Here is a 21,936-nt window from a genome sequence, read left to right on the forward strand (position 1 = left end):
TCTTTTTAGTTTTGGTTACTTTCTCGGAAAAAAAAAAAAAAAAGAGGCTTGTTTGACAACTATTGTTTAGAACAATTTTTTGTTCTTCAAAACAAAAAAAAATTAGGAAAACATGTTTGCCAATAAAAAATTTAATATTTTATATTTTTAAGAACAAAAAATAAGGTGTTTTCAAATAATATCTTTTAATTATTTTATACTATTTTCACTTGTTTTTTAAATGTTATTTTTAAAAAAATAGAATGATAAAAATAAAAAGTAGATATAATTTTTTAAAATAATTAATATTAAAAATAGGTTAAAAACATTTTAGGTTTTCAAACAGGATTTTATTTTATAAAACATTAAAGAACATATTTCAAAAACTATTCTCATAAATTGTTTTTAGAACTGTTTTTGAAAATAGTTACCAATAATCCCAAATAAAAATTTTGAAAAAAAAAACCATAATTATCAATACAAAAGCAAGGAAAGAGGTTATATTATGAAAGCAATTTTCTTAATGAAGTGTGGTCAGATAAATATTGATGTTTGGATAAAAGTTATGCAAGCTCTGGATGTATTCTAGTGCAGCCAAACTAGACGTCAACCATGTTCTGGTGGTGGCTATCTTAATTAATTTATATATACTTTAGACCCCACATGGTCTCCACCCATTTTATGTATTTTTCAAATCAGCAGTACTCAACTTTTAGCCCGTGAGTTGGATTAAGACTATTTGAAAAAGGAAAAGAAAAATGGAGCACGTTGGTTTTAATTTCAAGAAAATTTCAAACTAGATCAGCAGGGGAAAACGCCATATGTCGAAAATTTTCTGACTTACACTCATAAGCAAAACACAAATCCATTCTTTCATTTTATTTCCTTTTGATAACATACACAAGAATAAACAATGATTTTAATTTAAGATCTCCAAGGAAATCCTCCAACAATTCATAGATAACAATACATTAATTTAAGTTGCGATAACTTTGTTATTGTATATCTTTTTCTACCTTGATATGATTAATAGCACATGACTGAACAATCATATTTTCTACCTTTTCACTCAATTGGAATCCCTAGGAATACTATGGAGGACAACAGTCTCGATGGTTAGGCCTGGTCCAAAGCCAAACAAGACGCCCCAATCCAATCCTTCACCTGTTGTTGTTTTTTCTTCCTTCAACGATTTCTTTCTCATCTCGTCCATAATAAACAAGACACAAGCACTTGACATGTTCCCATATTCACTTAGAACATGTCTTGTTGCTTTAAGTTTTTGTTTATCCAAACTCAATTTTGCTTCAACTGCATCAAGAATAGCTGGGCCACCTGGATGAGCAATCCAAAATAAGGAATTCCAATCGCTGATTCCAATTGGGTCAAAAGCCTGAGTCAAACATTTCTCTATATTTTCGGAGATCAAAGTTGGCACATTAGGCCATAAATGAAAGGTGAGACCCACTTCACGTAAGTTGCCTGCAATAGCACCTTGGGTATTGGGGATGAATGTTTGGGCCGCTGAGACTAGCTGGAAGAGTGGTCGTTCAATCGAGAAATCTGGATCTGATCCAACAATTACAGCTGCAGAACCATCACCAAAAAGGGCTTGGCCAACTAAAGAGTCCAAAGCAGTTTCAGAAGGCCCACGGAATGTAACAACGGTGATCTCAGAGCACACCACGAGAACCCGTGCTCCTGCATTATTCTCAGCAAGATCCTTAGCGGTTCGAAGGACAGTTCCACCTGCATAGCACCCTTGATGGTACAACATTACTCTTCTGACTGATGTTTCAAGGCCTAGGAGATTAGCGAGTTTATAGTCGGCACCGGGCATTTCTACACCCGAAGTTGTACAAAATACAAGATGGGTAATCTTGGATTTGGGTTGACCCCACTCTTTAAGAGCCTTCAATGCCGCTTCCTTACCAAGCTTGGGTACCTCAGCAGTAATAATCTCTTGACGTATGTTAAGAGATGGAGCCATATAAGCACCAATGTTTGGGTGCTCCTCAAGCATTTCTTCAGTCAAATGACTATAACGCTTCTTGATCATTGATTTATCACCTGTATATAAATTATTAATAATACTAATATGTTAGCTCAAGGAACCAGTTTGATTGTTCAAGATGATCAACATCGTTCAAGTGAGTATATGGATACACAATTATATGTATGAAAAGGATGTTAAAATTAGACTTACAAATGCGGTTGAACTTCTTCTTGAGCTCGGTCATGTGCTCGCTCTTAGTGACCCGAAAATAGTAATCAGCGAAATCAGACTGGTACAGACAGTTGTCCGGGGTAGCTGTGCCAATGGCTAGAACGGTGGCCGGACCCTTGGCACGCTGAGCATTTCTAATTTCCTCCACAGACGCCATTGATAGTACGATGACTGCGAAATCGAAGCTTAAAAGTTGAAGAAGGAAAGAGAAGTGAATGTTTCGGAGCACAGAGTGCTTGGAGCTGGCTGGAAAAGTTGTGTCTTGAGGTTGGTATTTATAATCATAAGGAATGCTGTTTCACCAACTCTCATCCACTTGGACGCTATTGAAATTGAATGGTGTCCTGCCCAGTCAATGGATACTTGATGATACATGAAAGGGCAGGGACTTGCATGTAGGTAGGCGTGCATTTGAATAATCCATGCTGCAGTGACATGGGTTTTGATCATTTCCAACTTGGTAGGCTTCGGTTTTCATTCTTTAGATCTTTCTCTATAACTCTAATCCTTTTGTCTTTAGCCCATGTAAGGTTGTTGGAAGCTGATAAGGGAGAATCAACATCTTTAGAAGCATACCCTCTTGTCTTTAGCCCACGTAAGGTGGTTGGAAGCTTACCCTCTTTGACTCGAAGTTGGTAGGACCACTTCCATATCCCCCGAATGCTATAATTTGACCATGGAGTTGGGCTTCTTGACTTGCAATAATAAAAGACCCAAATCTTTCACATGCTGAGCTACCTGCTGCCGGCTGGACGTTCGGAAATCTACAATGAAGTAGATTATGTAGTCAAATTTACTATTTAAAATAACGAATATAAAAATGTTAATTTAGTCATTTAAAATAAATTTTAACTTAACTTTATTAAATAAGCTAAGTTCTTAAAGTAAAATTTTAATAATGAGTTTTAACTCAATAATTTAATTAAATACAACTTAAATCATCAAATAAAAAACATTAAGTTTTAACCGGTCAGCTTGGGAATCACTTTTTCAATTGACCCACAGCTCGACAATTTAAAACTTATATTAAGAATATTTACATTTCATAATTAATATCTTAACTCAAATTTTTAGTAAGTATGGATTCATACACTTTCACCGGCTCCCAATCCACTAGCAGCTGGTAGGCTGATAAAGTCAGATGGTGGCGGAGACTCGTTCAACAATCTCATGCTTATTTAAATTATATCAGATGGTTTTTTAATGCTCTTTTGGGAGGAGGGGGAAAGTGACAAATTCAGCATCAGTCGACCGGGGCTGCAAATTAATTCATCAACTTAAGAAATTTTGTGTAGAACACATTTCTACATTTTAAACTTATGAGAAGGAGAATCCACACATTTCTATAATTAAACATATTTATTTATTTATTTATTAAGTAAAATAATTCATAACTTTTTCCCTTTTAGTTGGCTGCAAAAGACGATGAAGTTATTCAACAAAGGAAGATTTTTCTATTGAAATTACTCAAGTCCGAATTATACGGAGTCAAAGTTCTCTGGAAATATGTATGAAAACTTCACTGAAAATTGGGACTTAAAAACAGGCTGCAAAACACAAAAAGGAAAAAGATAAAGAAAAAAAAAGAGTATAATTCTTAAATTATTTTTAATTGTTTGAAAAAAAATTGTTATTTGATTAAAAGAGCTTTCTCAGCTCCAAAAGTGACTTCTAAACAAAATTTTGGGTTATGTTATCTTATGTAAAAAGTTAGGTTTAAATGATATAATTGTAACAACATCATAAGATTTTGAATAATAATTGAAAGTTTTGTTAGTATAGAACCAGTCTTATATATGTCTTAATCTAATAGGACTAATGAGAGGTAAGACATCACCCTTGTTTCGATGGTGGCTATCTTATTTAATTTATATGCACTGTAGAACCCAACTGGTTTCCATATTTTTCAAATTCGTAGTCTCTCACTTTTAGGCCTTGAGTTGGATATGATTTTTTGGAATTTTCAAGCAGAACTAAGACTAAATCAGCGCGGGAAAAGGAATATGAAAATTTTGCTCACTTGCATGCCTAAACAAAATAGAAATCCATTATTTCTTTCATTTTGATAACATAAACAAGGATAAACAATGATTTTAACTTGAGGTCTCTGAAAAAGTCCTCCAACAACGATAAATAACAAATAATAAATTTTAAGTAAAGATGATTCCATGGTGATATATCTTTACTATCTATATTTGATTAATAGAACATGGCTCGTGAATCATTTTTCCTATCATTTCACTTAGTTTGAATCCATTTGAACGCTATGTAGCACAACGGTCTCAATGGTCAAGCCTGGCCCAAAGCCAAACAAAACACCCCAATCCAGTCCTTCACCTGTGGTTGTCTTTCCTTCCTTGAGCGATTTCTTTCTCATCTCGTCTAAAATAAACAAGACACATGCACTTGACATGTTCCCATATTCACTTAGAATATGTCTTGTTGCTTTGAGTTTCTGTTTTTCTAAACTGAGTTTTGCTTCAACCGCGTCAAGAATAGCTGGGCCACCGGGATGAGCAATCCAGAATAAGGAATTCCAGTCACTAATACCAATTGGGTCAAAAGCCTTAGTCAAACACTTCTCTATGTTTTCAGATATCAAACTAGGCACATTAGGCCACAATTGAAAGGTAAGACCCACTTCACGTAAGTTGCCGGCAATAGCACCTGCTGAATTTGGAATAAATGTTTGTGCTGCTGAAACAAGCTGGAAGAGTGGTCGTTCAATCGAGATATCGGGATCTGATCCAATGATTACAGCTGCTGACCCATCACCAAAAAGGGCTTGACCAACTAAAGAGTCCAAAGCATCTTCAGAAGGCCCACGAAATGTAACAACAGTGATCTCAGAGCACACTACAAGAACTCGTGCTCCTGCATTATTCTCTGCAAGATCCTTGGCAGTTCGAAGGACAGTTCCACCTGCATAGCACCCTTGATGGTACAACATCACTCTTCTGACAGATGGTTCGAGGCCTAAAAGATTAGCGAGTTTATAATCTGCACCAGGCATTTCTACACCTGAGGTGGTACAAAATACAAGGTGGGTGATCTTCGATTTAGGCTGACCCCACTCTTTAAGGGCCTTCAATGCTGCTTCCTTGCCAAGCTTGGGCACCTCAGCAGTGATAATCTCTTGGCGGATGTTAAGAGATGGAGCCATATAAGCACCAATGTTAGGGTGCTCCTCAAGCATTTCTTCGGTCAAATGAATGTAACGCTTCTTGATCATTGATTTATCACCTGTATATAAATTAAACAGGAGTAATATGTGAGCTCAAGGCATTCATTGTTCAAGATGATCAACAGCGTTCAAGTGAGTGTAAAAAAATTCATCTTAGTACAATATAAAAAGCTTATTCTGCTCATACCATCGCGCACAGATGCATTGAATTAATTTAAAACGAGTACACAGGATGTTAAAATTATACTTACAGATGCGGTTGAACTTCTTCTTGAGCTCGGTCATGTGCTCGCTCTTAGTGACCCGAAAATAGTAATCAGCGAAATCAGACTGGTACAGACAGTTGTCCGGGGTAGCTGTGCCAATGGCTAGAACGGTGGCCGGACCCTTGGCACGCTGAGCATTTCTAATTTCCTCCACAGACGCCATTGATTAGTGTGTGGTGAATACTGAAATCGAAGCTTCAAATTTGAAGAAGGAAAGAGAAATGAAATTTTAGGAGCTTGCTTGGAGCTGGCTGGCCAAAGTGTTGTCTTGAGGTTGGTATTTATAATCACCACAAATGCTTTGTCTCACCAACTCTCATCCACTTGCATGTATGTGGGTGTGCATTTGAATAATCCAGTGACATGGGGTTTGATTTCCAACTTGGTAGGCTTCCGTTTCCATTATTTTATTTTTCTTTTTGTCTTCAGCTCATGTAAGTAGTTGGAAGCTTTCCCTTTTTGACTCCAAGTTGGTAGAGTCCATGTGGGCCCCAAGTACAATAATTAATACTTGGCCATTGAGTTGGGATTCTTGACTTGCCGGGACAAAGACCCATATTTATCACATGCTGGGCTAGCAGCTGCCGGCTGGACCAAGCTAAAGATCGATATTAATACAGAATTTTGGAAAATCTATAATGACGTAGATTATATATTCAAGTCATAAATTAATAATTTATTGATAAAAATGACACTTTCAAATTAATTTTTAATTTCCTACATTTTGAATGAAAGTTGTTTTAGTGTATAATTTTTTAGGCCATATAATACCTATTTGAATTTTCCTTTTTAAATTATGATTTTTCACCAATCATGATTTTAAAAGAATTATGAAAATCAGATCAAATATGTAGTCCAAGGAGGATACACTAATTACTGAGCTGTAATTATGGAGAATCTTTGGCGATGATGGCCTTTGTCACAATCAAAGATCCATTTAAAAAAAAAAAAAATCAAAATTTATAAAAATATTTAAAAAAAACTTCAATAAATTATAAAATAAATAATAATACAAATATTAAAGTTACTTTATTAAAAAAAATTTACAATAGTACTTGAAATAAGTTTATTTCATTTATTACTAAAATAATGATCTATGTAGTTTAAATGTATTTAAAGATATAAAAGAAATTATGATATATGTATAATTATTATTATTTGTTTGAAAAATATATATATTTTATTTATTTATTATATAAAAGGATATAAAAAATATTAATTTATTAAGAAAATTACCATGATTGCTTTTATATTTTCAATAATGAGTCAAATGAAATTTAAAAATAAGATAATTAAAATTAATCTATTTACTAAAATTAAATTAGTATATATGAAACCTAAGTACATATGGGCCTCCCTGTAGAGATGGCAATGAGGCGGGTGTGGACCCCGCATTTCGGCTCATGCATTTCCCACTCGATGGTGAGCTCGATTTTAAAATTTGAAAAATGATTTGATTTATAAAAACAAACATGACTTGGAGTCGCCACTTATTTTTGTTTTATTTTTAAAAGGGTAAACAAAATAAGAAAGAAAAACCCTAAGTGTGACTCCTTGTTTCGGAAAAGGTGGTTTGTGAAAAACCGGATCGGGTTCGGGGGTCAGGTTACTTATCGGGAAGGTACGGTAGAGACCGTAGCACCCCTCTAAGTCCCTAAAGTCGGGTCTCTACTGATAAAATGAAGCAATCATGGCAATTGATGAGGAAATCAATTAATATCCTGGATGATCATGCACATATGAGAATCGGAACATGTATAGTGAAGTATCAAAATGAGAGTGTATGCGTACCTGGGCCACGAGCCACAATGCGCTTTCAAGAGATGAGATTAGTACACAATTAACAAATACAAATTATAGCTCATGCATGTCGGAGTGCAAAACGAAGATTAAGCAAAATATATTAAACACAACGGTTGACAATCAATAGGGATCAAACATAGGGCCCCCCACCAAAGCCCAATTTATTATTCACGAACTAGTCTCACAAATTCCGTGTTTTAGAATTATGAAGAATTCATTATTGCTTATCAGAAGATTATTTAGGAACTGAAAGGGGATTAAAACTATTCGAGTGAAAACTGGATCCTTGGAGTTTATTTGAAGATTGAAGTATTTGGAATTAAATTTAAAAGATTTGAGCCCCGGTAACTAAATCGAAATTTGTTAAAGAAAATGAGAAACGGACTTTAGGAAATTGAACTGTGAGACCATAGACCTTTGAAAGTTGAATTTATGATAATGATAATAATAATAATAATAATAAGATTTCGAAAGTTTGAATTAATAGTGATAATAATAATAAGGTTTTGAAGGTTTGAATTAATAATAATAATAGTAATAATAGGATTTTGAAAGTTTGAATTAATAATAATAATAATAATAATAAGATTTCGAAAGTTTGAATTAATGATAATGATAATAACAATTATAAGATTTTGAAGGTTTGAATTAATAATAATACTAATAATAAGATTTTGGAAGTGTGAATTAATAGTAATGTTAATAATAATAAGATTTTAAAAGTTGAATTAATGATAATAATAATAATAACAATAATAATAATAAGATTTCGAAAGTTTGAATTGATAATAATAATAACAATGGTAAGATTTTGAAAGCTTGAATTAATAATAATGCTAATAATAATAATAAGATTTTTAAAAGTTGAATTAATGATAATAATAATAATAATAGCAATAATAATAATAAGATTTCGAAAGTTTGAACTGATAATAATAATAATAATGGTAAGATTTTGAAAGCTTGAATTAATAATAATGTTAATAATAATAATAAGATTTTTAAAAGTTGAATTAATGATAAAAATAATAATAAGATTTTGAAAGTTGAAATAACACTAATGATAGTAACCAGATTTTGAAAGTTTGAATTAATAATAATGTTAATAATAATGGTAAGATTTTGATAGCTTGAATTAATAATGATGTTAATAATAATAATAATAATAGTAACAATAAGATTTCGGAAGTTTGCATTAATAGTAATAATAATAATAAGGTTTTGAAAGTTTGAATTAATAATAATAAGATTTTGAGAGTTTGAATTAATAATAATAATAATAATGAGGTTTTAAAAGTTTGAATTAATAATAATAATAATAATAAGGTTTTGAAAGTTTGAATTAATAATAATAATAATAATAAGATTTTGAGAGTTCGAATTAATAATAATAATAATAATAATATTGATAAGATTTCGAGAGTTCTAATTAATGATAATAATAATAGGATTTTGAAAGTTTGAATTAATAATAATAATAATAATAATAATAAGATTTTGAGAGTTTGAATTAATAATAATAATAATAATAATAATAATAATATTAATAAGATTTCGAGAGTTCTAATTAATGATAATAATAATAGGATTTTGAAAGTTTGAATTAATAATAATAATAATAATAATAGGATTTTGAAAGTTTGAATTAATAATAACAATAATAATAATAGGATTTTGAATGTTTGAATTAATGATAATAATAATAATAATAATAATAATAATAATAACAATAAGATTTCAAAATTTGAATTGATAATAATAATGATAATAAGATTTTGAGAGTTTGAAATAGTAATAATAATAATAATAATATTGATAAGATTTCGAGAGCTCTAATTAATGATAACAATAATAGGATTTTGAAAGTTTGAATTAATAATAATAATAATAATAAGGTTTTGAAAGTTTGAATTAATAATAATAATAATAATAAGATTTTGAGAGTTTGAATTAATAATAATAATAATAATAATATTAATAAGATTTCGAGAGTTCTAATTTGAATTAATAATAATAATGACTATGGTAATAATAATAATAATGATAATAGTTAATAATAATAATAATAGAAATAATGTCACAAACCCAAGTCTAATGCTTTCATGGGCAAGCCCAAAGCAATCATCCATCATGCATTTGGGCCTAGTGCCACAACTTAAACCCAAAGCACTCACTACCAGCAAAACAAATCTGGACCTTTTCAACTGGTCCAGCCCACTAAGGCCCAAGTTAATCTTCATCTCTCCTTGGGCCCTTCATCACATGCCCTTCTTCCTTACCTCCGGAGACGGCGACGGAGGAAATGAAGGTGAAAGAGGCAGTGCCGGAGGGCCTCAAAATTTGTCCAGGCTGCCCGCTTTCCGCGCCGCCGCCTCGACTATCGCCACTCGCGCCGCGTTCGCCGTCGCATTCGGGACTGGAGCCTGCAGCTGCGGCCTGGTGAGGAGCAGTGGCGGCAGTCCCAGGATGCTTGCAGCAAAAAGGAAAAACGAAGGATGGGGCAGCTTGCGTGCATGGGGCACCGCTTGCATGGGAATCCAAGATGGTGAAACAAATGGGTATGAAGATGAGTGGGGACATTATTGATAGCATGGACGGCTGGAGATAATGGGGATATGAATCACAAAGTGGTGGGATGGGTATGAGGAGTTTAATGAGAGAAAGCGGGTGTGAGAAGTTCGGTAAGTGCAAGTGAGAAGTGCATGAAGATTTTTGAGAGGATGACCTGGTTCACTGAACCTCAGCAGGTTAGTTAGTGAAGGCATTGCTCCACCAATCAGTCAAAAACAGAGTGATAAAGAGAGGAAGAAAAACATGGAAATATAGAGTGAACCTAGCTATATTTCATGGGTAGTCAATAGAGCTGGGGGCGGGCATCATAAACATGAGACAAGAGCATGATTCTTTTATCCATATCAGATTCGTGAATGAAGTCACGCGTCAAATGTTCGCAGGGGAAGCCTAGGAAGCCAAAGAAAAATTAAACAGAGCATGCATACACATAAACAGCTTTAGCAAAACAAATCAGTAATTTTTGATGCCCAAACCAATCAACAGAAAATAAATCATACCTATGAACCTAGAGAGTTTCTTCTGTGTGGCAGCCAAGGCACCCCTCCTCCTTCCAGCCCTTTTCCTCAGCAAAACTCCTCTCCAAAAAAAAAAAAATCTCTTCTTCTTCTGTTGATGTCTTCTTCAGCAAGCCAAGCCTCCATTTCCTGTTCACGTCCCATCTGGCCACCCCATCAGCTTAATTCCCGGGGTGGTCAGAAGATTATATACAAAAAGAAAAAGAAAAGAAAAAAAAAACAATCTCAACTCTCTTTTCTCTCTTGGAGGGGTCTACAGCAGGTTTTTTCGGGTACTCGCCCCTAATGGACGAGATTTAATTTTAATAAACGGGTTTGGGACGGGTATGAGATTTTTTTTTAAACCAGGGGCAGGTTCGGGTATTGTCCCATCTCGCCCCGCCCCACACTAATTATATATAAAATTAATTTAAAATTAAATTTAATTTAAATTTAAATTAATTTAAAATTAAATTAATTTAAATTTTAAAATTAATTTAATTTAAAATTTAATTTTACTATTTTTAATATATAGATAATAATAAAAAATCTAATAAAATAAGTTATAAAAAATATAATAATTTTATTATTTATAAAATATATTTATTTTAATGTAATTAAAAATTTTAAAAGTAATTTAAAAAAAAAAAAAAAGTTAAACGGGGCGGGGATGGGAATTGTTTTTAATAAACGGGGTGGGGTTGGGATGGGGGTGATCCGTCCCGAAGCCGTCCCGTTGCCATTCCTACCTCCCTGCTTGGTGAGGGCCATACTAATGACCCCTTTCCCTTAAAAATAGAGTTTAGGTGTTGTGCCAATGTGATACCATGGAAATTTGGGAAAAAAAAAACAGTGAAATTATTCCAAAATTCACCTTTCCACCAATTATCTCTTCCTTGTATCATAATTGTCATAGTCGATATACTTAAAAATATTTGATATTTCAATGACTTTTTGTGATATTTTAATCTATGATCACACTACATTATTTCTTATTGATATTTAGATTGAATTGAGACAATGTAGGAGTATTAACTTAATTAAATCAGGAGTTTTATAACGAGCAATACTTTGTTGATGTCGTTTATAAATTAATAAGTTGGATCATCTCTCTTATTCATACATAATATTCACATACATTTACCTATATATTATTTTGGGTTAATTATGAACTCAAGATCTAAAGTAAAGAAAGAGATAGAAAGACTTTGTTTAGAAGCATTTGAGAATACACTTGCTATATTATTTGAAAGTCAATAGAATGGGCCTTATGAGTTGGTAATTTTGACTCAAATTTTTTATTTTTTTATTTTTACTAAAGTCAATATTCATAGAGTTTAGATTTTAGATAAATTATCCTTATAACATTGAGTAGGATTCAGAAACTTATCGTTTAGGATTAATCTATACAACTCTATAGATATGTGGTTTTATATAGGATTTCAAGAGAGTGAAAAAGTAAACGAAAAATGAACAAAGATAGACAACGTGTGTATCAGAGTTTGGGTAGAAATAGGTTGAGAGAGTTTGGTTGTGTATTTTTTAACTTTATTAATAAATTTGATTCCTCTTTCCCATAGATGTAGGTGATTATGTAGAACCATGCAAATCTTTTGACTTTTCTATTTCACTTTATGTTTATTAGTGTGTTTGGGTGTTGTGATTTCCTAACAAGTGGTACAAGAGTCATGTTGTGAAGATCATGGGAAAATTATTTAGAAAATGATGTTTGACATAATGTATGATATTGAGTACTTTGATGGAAAGAATAATTTTAGTATCTAGCATGGTACTGTTAGAGATAGCTTGGTGCAACAATGACTTCTCAAAGTGTTACTAGGTAAGAAACTAGAGAACATGATGAATGAAAAATGAGAAGAATTAGATGTAAGAGCGGTAGGCACTATTCATTTAAGTTTGACTCATAAAATAAAATATATTGATTTGAATAAGAAATATCCTTCTCAATTAAGGGAGAAGTTAGAGAAAATTGATATATCAAAATCCCTTAACAAATATACTATATTTGAAGAAACAAAGAACTGATGTTCATATTTATATAAATAAATTTAATAAGTGTATGGCCCATTTGTTGAGTGTAAAGGTCAACATTAATGAGAAACTATTATTTTATTGGCATCCCTACCAAGATCATCTAAGACATTGGTGAGTATGCTTTTTAGTTGGAAAGACAATGTTTACTATGGATGAGGTGTTAACTGCTTGTTTAGAGACAAAAATTATTAAGTAGTAAGTAGTTTGTTTCATACTAAACAAGCTCTTATGATGAAGTCTAAATCACATTGTGATAGGAGTAAATCATGAAGGAGATATTAAGATAGGAGAGTTGACCATTTCCAATCACACTACTAGAGGAATGTAGAGGGTTATTATTTCCATAAAAGGGATGTATCACGAGGTATTGTGAAAAAATGACAAAGCACCTAGAAGAAAAGAAAAATATTGAATTTCAAGAGGCTTTGAAATCTACTAATATTGTTGATAAAAAGTTTAATAAGTAAGGTGATGTTCTTTCTATTATAGTTGATGAAAGTTTTTGTAACTCTTGGATTTTAGATTCTTGATGTTCATTTCATATGGGCCCATATAAGAAGTGGTTTGATACCTATTAGGAATGTAATGCTAGTACTGTTTAAATAGAAATTGGTTCAAGCTCTAAAACCATTAGGATTGGTATTAGGAAAGTGAAGTTGTTTGATAGTGTTGTAATGACATTATCTAATGTTAAGCATGTTCTAAAGTTGAGGAGGGAGTTTAATTTCTTTGACAGCTCCAAGCACTGTGGGCTATAACTTTTCTACAAAAAACGATATTATAAATATTAATAAAGATGTTTTGATAGCTATAAAAAGAAAAAAAAGGTGAAACATTTTATACACTTAGACTGGAAAGACATTGTTAGTTGGAGTTGTGATGGTGGAATAATGTCATGAAGAGTTTTATGATAAAGAAGTTATTGGACTAGATTTAGAAAAAAATGTGACAAGATGTTAGTATTGTAAGAAAACACAATGATAAGATGATCAAGACTCCATTTTCAACTAAAGGCTTATTGGCACAAAGATGAGACTAATTGCAAAACAAATGAAGTTATGAAGAAGGCAAGGGTGGTATCTTGAGTTAAGCTCAACAAAAGTTTGAACTTGACACATTTATTATAATTGTGTAGTGGTAGCACCTTACTCATTGAGGGTGCAAAGGTAGGCACCAAAGAGAGATAAACCTGTCCTATATTTCTTAATTTCATATCCCAAAATCAGATTAACTACATGCAAAACTTTTTAGGCTTTTCTAAATCCTATGCACAATAGAAAAATTGCAATTTTAAACATTAATAGGATTCAAAATGTTCATTAGAAAATATCACTTGAGATTCAGACATTCTGAAATCTAATCCATACAATAAAGATGAAAATAAAAGTTGTTGGAGGTCTCGAATATACCTAAGATCTTTTGTTTGATGGCTCTTCCTTAATCTTGGTGCACAACTGGTTGAGAAAAAGTGAGGATGGAGGCTATGACTCTCACTCTAGATGGTGGAAGATGACTCACTTATGAAAAAATGATAGACCCCTAAGGGGTATTTATAAGGTTCTCCAACTCGGCTTAAGTGACTTGAGCCCATTAAGGGCTTGGGTCACTTAATCTATCTCAAAACATGTCCTAATTGATTAATTAACCTAATATAATCATCTAATTAATCAGTTAGCCAATTCTAAAGACTTTGTTCACTAACCCCTATGCAACTTTGTATAATTTTCAAAACACCCTAATGTCCAAAAATAAACCTAGAGTCAATCTAATCGTCATAAACCATGCCAACAAGGTATATGAGTTTGAGAATGGACCATTAAGGCCCATAGGATAATACTAGCTTCTGTAAAATCCAATTTTGGAGTTGATTCAACATTCTACTATAAATAATCAATTGCATTCCAGTACCCTATATAAATAACAACGAGACACTAAGTGCTCGAGTTTGTGACTTGCTATCTATTGCATTTAGTTTTTCCATGAACCGATGTTTGTAGTCTAACAAAGTTATCAGTCTTTCAAAAGTACCTCACTATCCTTAAGTTACAAATCCTCCTATTGTGTATTCAGCTAACATATCTTAGCTCTCTAAGAGCTTATGTCAAGTTGCACTTAAGGAACTATTATGACCATAGTTTACATGAACACACCTCCTAAGGATTATCTAAGGGGACACTTTGTCTCAATCTTATGGGATATCATGGTGTCTCTATTGAGAATAACTATTACTATCGGTTTCCATCAACAGTGACCTAATCCATAAGGAATATATGATCAACTTACGATCTCACCCGTAGGTCAAAGTCAATGTTAACTTTAAGCTCAATATTCTCTCAAGGTTGAGAGACAACACAATGAAGCAACATAAGGAAGTCATGACTACTTGATAGTCTTAAGTCATGACATAACATAGGTCTTGTCCAATGTGTAATTATACACACTAGCACACTAATCATAGGAAGCTTATTATTTAGGATTAGCCTATAAACTCTATAAATGTATGGTTTTATGTAAGAAAATTGTTTGGGAGAGGTCATTTATTTTTTATGGATAAATTACTTTTATAACAAAGTATATTAGTCGATTTGCAATGGTTTAAATCCATCACAATAATACTCTTTTGTCAATGGATATTTACTATTGCAATTATTGTTGATAAAATAATTACATGTATAAGCAATGGGTAATTTAATTTACAATGGAGTAGGTGTCTTAGAAATTCATAACAACTGAAATCCATTAAAAAAGTAAACTTAGGTGGGTTGACAAAACTCAATATATATATATATATATATATATATATATATATATATATATATATATTTGGTAGTGAACAATTTATGAGTTTGAAAATGAATGAAGGAATTTATATTCATATAAATAAATTTAATAAGTGTATAACCTATTTATTGAGCATAAAGGTCAATAGTGAGGAGGAAGATGCAATTATTATTTTATTGGCATCCCTATCAAAATAAAATGAGACATTGGTGATTACGCTTTTAATTGGAAAGAAAACATTTATTGTGGATGAGGTGTCAATTGCTCGTCTAGAAATAAAAATCTATAAGAAACCAAGTAGTTCGTTTCATATTGAATAAGTTCTTATTGTGAAGTCTGAATCACATCGTGGTAGGAGTAAATCATAAGAGAGATATTAAGATAGAGGAATTGATCATTTTCAATCAGACTATTAGGGGTATGTGGAGTGTTATTATTTCCACAAAAAAAAAAAAAAAAACATCATAAGGTATTGTGAAGAAATGACAAAGCAACAAGAGGAAAAGAAAATTCCTGAATCTCAAGAAACTTCAAAATCTATTAATATTACTGATAAAAAGTTTGATAAGGTAATGTTTTTATTATTATAGGTGATGAAAATTTTTATGACTTTTAGATTTTAGATTCTTGATGTTTATTTCATATGGGCCCATATAAGGAGTTGTTTGATACCTATAAGGAATGCAATGCTACTACAACTTTAATAAGAAATTGTTCAAGCTCCAAAATCATTAGGATTGGTACTATAAAAGTGATGATGTTAAATGGTATTGTAAGGACATTGACTAATGTTAAACATGTTCTAAAGTTAAGAAAGATTTTAATTTTTTTGGGAACTCTAAGAATTATGGGTTATAATTTTTCTACAAAGAACAATATTATGAACATTAAGGGGCTTTGATAGCTATAAAAAAGGAAAAAGATGAAACATTTTTAAAATATTGATTGGGAAGACAATGTTAGGTGGAGTTATGGTGATGGAGCAACCATGAAGAGTTTTATCCTAAAGAAATTATTAGATTAGATTTAGAAGAACATGACAAGATGTTGATATAAGATTAAAAAAAAAAAAAACACTAAGGCAAGATGATCAAGACTCTATTTTCAAGTAAAGGTACTTATAGGCATAAAGATGAGACTAATTGGAAAACAAATGAAGTTATAAAGAAGATAAAGAGGATTTCTCAAGACAAGTTCAATGAGCATTTGAAAGGAGAGATAAATATACATATAGATTGAGAGAATTTGAGTCAAGGTAAAGATTTTTGGTAATTTTGAATCAAATTATTTATTGTTTATTTTAGGAAAGTCAATATTTGTAGAGTTTATGGTTGAGTAAATTACCTTTCTAAGTTTGACTAAGATTTGAAAACTTATCCTTTAGGGTTAGCATATAGGACTCTATCCATACGTGGCTTTACATAGGATTTCATGAGAGATGGAAAAAAATGAATGAAGTGTGGAGAGAAATAGGAAAAGGTGCATTGGGTTTTGCGTAGAGAGAGGTTGATACAGTTTGAGTCTATGTTTTTTAAGTTTATTAATAAATTCAATCTCCCTCTATAATAGACATAGGTGATTAGGTTGAACCAAATAAATTGTTTCTCTTCTCTAATTTATTTTATTTTTCCAATTGTATTTAGGTGTTGTTATTTTTTCATTCTAAAGTTTATTATAAAATTGATCTCCTTCTATTGAGGACATGGGCAATTAGGTCAAACCATGTAAATCTTTTATCTTCTCTAATTTATTTTATTTTTCCTATTGTATTTGAGTGTTGTGATTTTCCTAACAACTTTGCCTATCTTTCTTCACTTTTTGTTCTCTTTTTGACCTCTCTTTTGAAATCCTATGAAAAAAACCATATATTAATAAAGTCTTATAGATTAACCCTTAATGATAAGTTTTTGAATCCTTGTCAAACTTAAAAAGCCAATTTACTCAAACATTAACTCTACAAATATTGAATTTCCTCAAATTAAAAAATAAATAATTTGAGTCAAATTTACCAACAATCTCGACCTTGACTCAAGTTCTCTCATTCTACATGTAAGGTTATCTTTTTTTGATACCCACATTTACACTCCCTTATGAGTGAAACTATAAGCTTGAGATACATTTATTGCCAGTTCACCCATTGTCCCAACGTATGATTTTTGTGAGTTTTAGACCCATTAGGTCCAAGGGCTTCCTCATAGCCTAAAACCAACTATGCTATTCTATTTTGTTTGTGGGGCAAAAATAAGTTTGCATACTTACTCAATAAGCTTTGTGATTCGTACATAAAAAGGATGGATTTAACCAGTATTCAAAAGGAAATTGTTTTGATATTGAATTGGTGTAAAAATATATTCATAAACACCGAGAAAATGGGGCTTCCTTGTTCTATTCATTTCGTTTGACCTAAATGAGGTTAGTAAAATAAAATAAACTAGAGAAGAAAAGATTTACATGGTTTGGCCTAATTGCTTATATCCACTACACAGAGAGGTCAAATTTATTAATAAACTTCATAAATACAAACTCAAACTCTCTAAACCTCCCTTTACTATGAACCTAATACACTATTTGCCTAACTTTCTTAACTCTTTGTTAACTTTTTCACTCTCTTGAAATCATATGTAAAACCACATATTTATAGAGCTTTATGGTTTAAACCTAAATCAATAGTTTCATAATCCTAGTCAAACTTAAAAAGGTAATTTTTTAAAATACAAACTCTATAAATATTGTCTTTACTAAAAATACAGAATAAATTATTTGAGGTAACTTCCAAAAGCCTCAATATTGACTCAAATTCATTCAATCTTACATAATTAATGAGAATAAACATGTATCAAGTTCAAATTTTCGTCAAACTAGACTCGAGAAACTATTTTTCTCTTTTTTGATAACTTTATTCCTTTTTCAATCAGTATCATCCTTATGCTAATGAGTACTCTTATTTGAAAATAGAATCTTGATCATCTTGTTCCACTTTTCTACTTTGACAACTTCTTTAACACTAGGAAAATACTCTCTATGGTGTGGCTTCACCCTCATAGCTTCACCTAAAATTGTCTTCTCAATTAAGGTGTATAAATATTTCACGATTTTTCTTTTGCGTTGTTAGGATTGAGCCTAAAAAAACATGATATGATATAATAGATTGAGATTCATTTATAAATTTTTTATCTATGTTTCTTGTTTTCTCATTTATTATCCTATTTGCATTAATTAGTTACTAATTTGAGTATACACACCCACATCACTTGTATTGTACATAGCTTGGGAGCATTAGGAGTTACACAGAAGATCCAAGTCATGGGTTCCTTACAAAGTGATGAGCCGTCCATAGTTGGTTAATGGATTTGGGCAATCCATTTGAGACTATATTGCACTACCTCCTAATTGGGGGGATGACTTGTTCTGGTCATCGGGATGGTTTTCCATGGTAAGTGCACTATTTTATGTAATACACACTGGACAAGACTTATGGCGAATCATGATGTAAGTCATGGGTTCTTTGAAAAGTGATGAGTTGTCCATGGTTGGTTAATGGATTTGGGAAATCTATTTTGAAACTGTAGTGCACTACCTCCTAATTGGGGAGATGACTTGTACTGGTCATCGGGATGGTTTTCCCATGGTGAGTGCACTATTGTATGTGATGTACACTAGACAAGACATATGGTAAATGATGACGTAAGGCTATTAGTTATCATGATTCACTTGTTAGGATTGAGCCTTTAAAAGCAAGAAATACTGTAACAAAGTTAGACTTTACTATCCCTGGGTTATCCCTTTTATGTATTGACATTGATTTGAACATTTAACTCGTATCTCTTACATTGTACATGACGGGTGTATTAGGAGTTGGATAAAGGATACAAGTCATTAGATTCATGTAAATAGATAAGTTGTCCATAGTCAATTTATGGATTTTGGCAATGCAATAGAGACTGTAGTGCATTACCTCCTAATTTGAGGGATGGTTTATTTTTACTATCAAAACTAATTTGCCATAGTGAGTGCAGTAGTGTATACTGGACAAGACATACGATGAATCATGACATAAGACTATCTATTGTCATGATTTACTAAGCTACTATATGGTGTAGACTCTCAACCTTGTGAGGATATTGAAACTATGTTAAAATCAACAAGAGGCTTTAACTTATGAGTGAAATCCTAAAGTAGTCATATATCCTTATAAATTGAGTTATTCTTGATGGAGGCCAGTGATAATACATATTCTCAATAAATGCATCATGATATCTCATGAAATTGACACAGTGTGTCCCCTTAGATGATCCAAAGGACATGTGATCATGAAATCTATAATGTCGTAGTAATTCCTTAAGTGAAATTTAACATATGTTCTTTATGAGTTAGAATACATCAATTGATAATATAATAAGTGAGAGTTATGACTCAAGGATTATAGAGATAATCTTGATAGGTGATAGGTGATAACACTACCTTATTAGTTTACAGATACCAATTCATGATGAGTCAACATGCAGTGGATGGTAGGTCATGGACCCAAGCTTCGTCTCATTGTTATTTACATAAGGTACTAGAATACAGTTAATTTTCTTTAGTGGAATGTTGAATCAACTTCAAAATTAGATTTTGAGGGAGCCAATACTTCTATGGGTTCCAATGGTCCCCACTCTAAGCTCATATACCATGATGACACAATTTATGAAGGTTGAAGCTCTAAGTTCACTCTTATACATAAGAGTGTTTTAGTAATTATGCATGGTAACACAAAGAATAGTGAAAAAGGTCTCTAGATTGGTCTAATTGACTAACTAGAAAGCCCTATATGGTTAGTTAATAAATTAGGACTTGTTTTGGATTAGATTAAGTGACTCAAGCCTCGATGGGCACAAGTTACTTAAGCCTAGTGGCTAACCCTATAAATACCCTTTTAAGGATTACAGTTTCCTAATGACTTTCAATTAGTCATTTTACACCTCCGAAGAGAGAGAGAGAGAGAGATAGTCAAAGCTTTTTCTTTTCCATTACCCATACTTTGAAGTGCCAAAATCATGGTTTGAGTCATCAAGTAGAAGATCTTGGGTGTACAAGACCTTCAGACTTCTTCTTATCCACATGGAATTGATCTGGGAATATCTAAGTTAGGGTATGAGTTTTTCTTTTTCATCTCTAGATCTTTATCTTAATATGGTTTTTGTAGCCATATGTTTCCCTTTTGGTATATTTAGAGAAGCCCTAGGATAATTTACATGCACTTTACAATATTCAAGTTTAGAGAATGGAGATATCCAGATTTCCCAACATCATTAAACTACTATACTGCATGGACTTTCAACCTTGAGAGGATATTGAGTTTGTGCTAAAGTCAATAAAAGGCTTTAATCTATGAGTGAGACCTTGAGGTGGTCACATGTCCCTATGAATTGAGTCACTATTGATGAAGGTTGGCAACAATAGGTGTTGTAAATAAAGACACCATGATATCTTATAGGTTTGAAACATTGTGTCCATTTGGGTAATCCAAAGGACATGTGATCTAGAAGACTATGACCATAGTATTTCTTTTAGTAGAAATTTCACATATGCCCATTGGAGCTAGAGTACGTTAAGTGATCACATAATAAATGAGATCTATAACTCAAATATTAGAGAGGTAATTTTAATAGGTGATAACACTACCTTGTTAGATTATAAACACCAATTCATAGGGAATCTGCATGTAGTGGATAATAAGTCATAGACCCAAGCTTTGTCTCATTGTTATTTACATAGGGTATTGAAGTGCAGTTGATTCTCTATAACGGGATACTGAATCAACTTCATAATTTGATTTTAAAGGAGCAAGTACTCTTATAGGTCCTAGTGGTCCCCACTCTAAGCTCATATACCATGATGACAAGGTTTACGAGTGTTGGATCGACTCTCGATTCACTCTTGTGCATAAGAGCGTTTTGATAATTACATAAGGTTGCATAGGGGGTGGTGAATAAGGTTTCTAGATTAGGCTAATTAATTAATTAGATGATCTTGTGTGATTAATTAATCAATTAGGACCCCTTTTGGGCTACATTAAGTAACCTAACCTTATGTGGTTTAACTCACTTAAGCTTAGTAAGGAAACCATATAAATATCCCCTTAGGGGTTAAGGTTTCATAATCACTTTTCAAAAAGTCATCTTTCATTTTTTGAGAGAGAGAGAGAGAGAAAGGCACGAGACCTTCAAAGTTTTCAAGCATCTTCTTCACCGCATAGATTTGATTTGGGAACATCCAAATCTAGACAGTTTTTTAAAGCTTTGTTATTCCATATCCTTATATATCCTTAAGTATTATTATTATTATTATTATTATTATTATTATTATTACTACTACTACTACTACTACTATACTACTACTACTACTACTACTACTACTACTACTACTATTATTATTATTATTATTATTATTATTATTATTTTTGCTTCATTGCTAGGATATAGAAGCCCTAGGGAAAGTTTCATATACTTAACCTAAGTTTGGGTTAGGGTTAAAAATATATGGGGTTTCCTACAATTGGTATCGGAGCCTTAGGTTAGTAAACAACATGAT

At 32.1% G+C, this 21,936-nt stretch overlaps 2 protein-coding genes across 2 annotated transcripts; both read right to left on the reverse strand.

Moving 5' to 3' along the window:
• Positions 1–833: 833 nt before the first annotated feature.
• Positions 834–2,391, reverse strand: LOC117934066 (stilbene synthase 4-like). Its single transcript, XM_034855664.1, has 2 exons — positions 2,186–2,391; positions 834–2,049 (listed from the first exon to the last, which is right to left on the reverse strand). The coding sequence occupies exons 1-2, from the start codon at positions 2,361–2,363 to the stop codon at positions 1,049–1,051; spliced, it is 1,179 nt and encodes a 392-aa protein (XP_034711555.1). The 5' UTR covers positions 2,364–2,391; the 3' UTR covers positions 834–1,048.
• Positions 2,392–4,285: 1,894 nt separating this feature from the next.
• Positions 4,286–5,904, reverse strand: LOC117934067 (stilbene synthase 4-like). Its single transcript, XM_034855665.1, has 2 exons — positions 5,642–5,904; positions 4,286–5,449 (listed from the first exon to the last, which is right to left on the reverse strand). The coding sequence occupies exons 1-2, from the start codon at positions 5,817–5,819 to the stop codon at positions 4,449–4,451; spliced, it is 1,179 nt and encodes a 392-aa protein (XP_034711556.1). The 5' UTR covers positions 5,820–5,904; the 3' UTR covers positions 4,286–4,448.
• Positions 5,905–21,936: the final 16,032 nt, after the last annotated feature.

This window comes from Vitis riparia, chromosome 16 (genome assembly GCF_004353265.1).
Source record: "Vitis riparia cultivar Riparia Gloire de Montpellier isolate 1030 chromosome 16, EGFV_Vit.rip_1.0, whole genome shotgun sequence".
In the NCBI taxonomy this organism is placed as follows: Eukaryota; Viridiplantae; Streptophyta; class Magnoliopsida; order Vitales; family Vitaceae; genus Vitis; species Vitis riparia.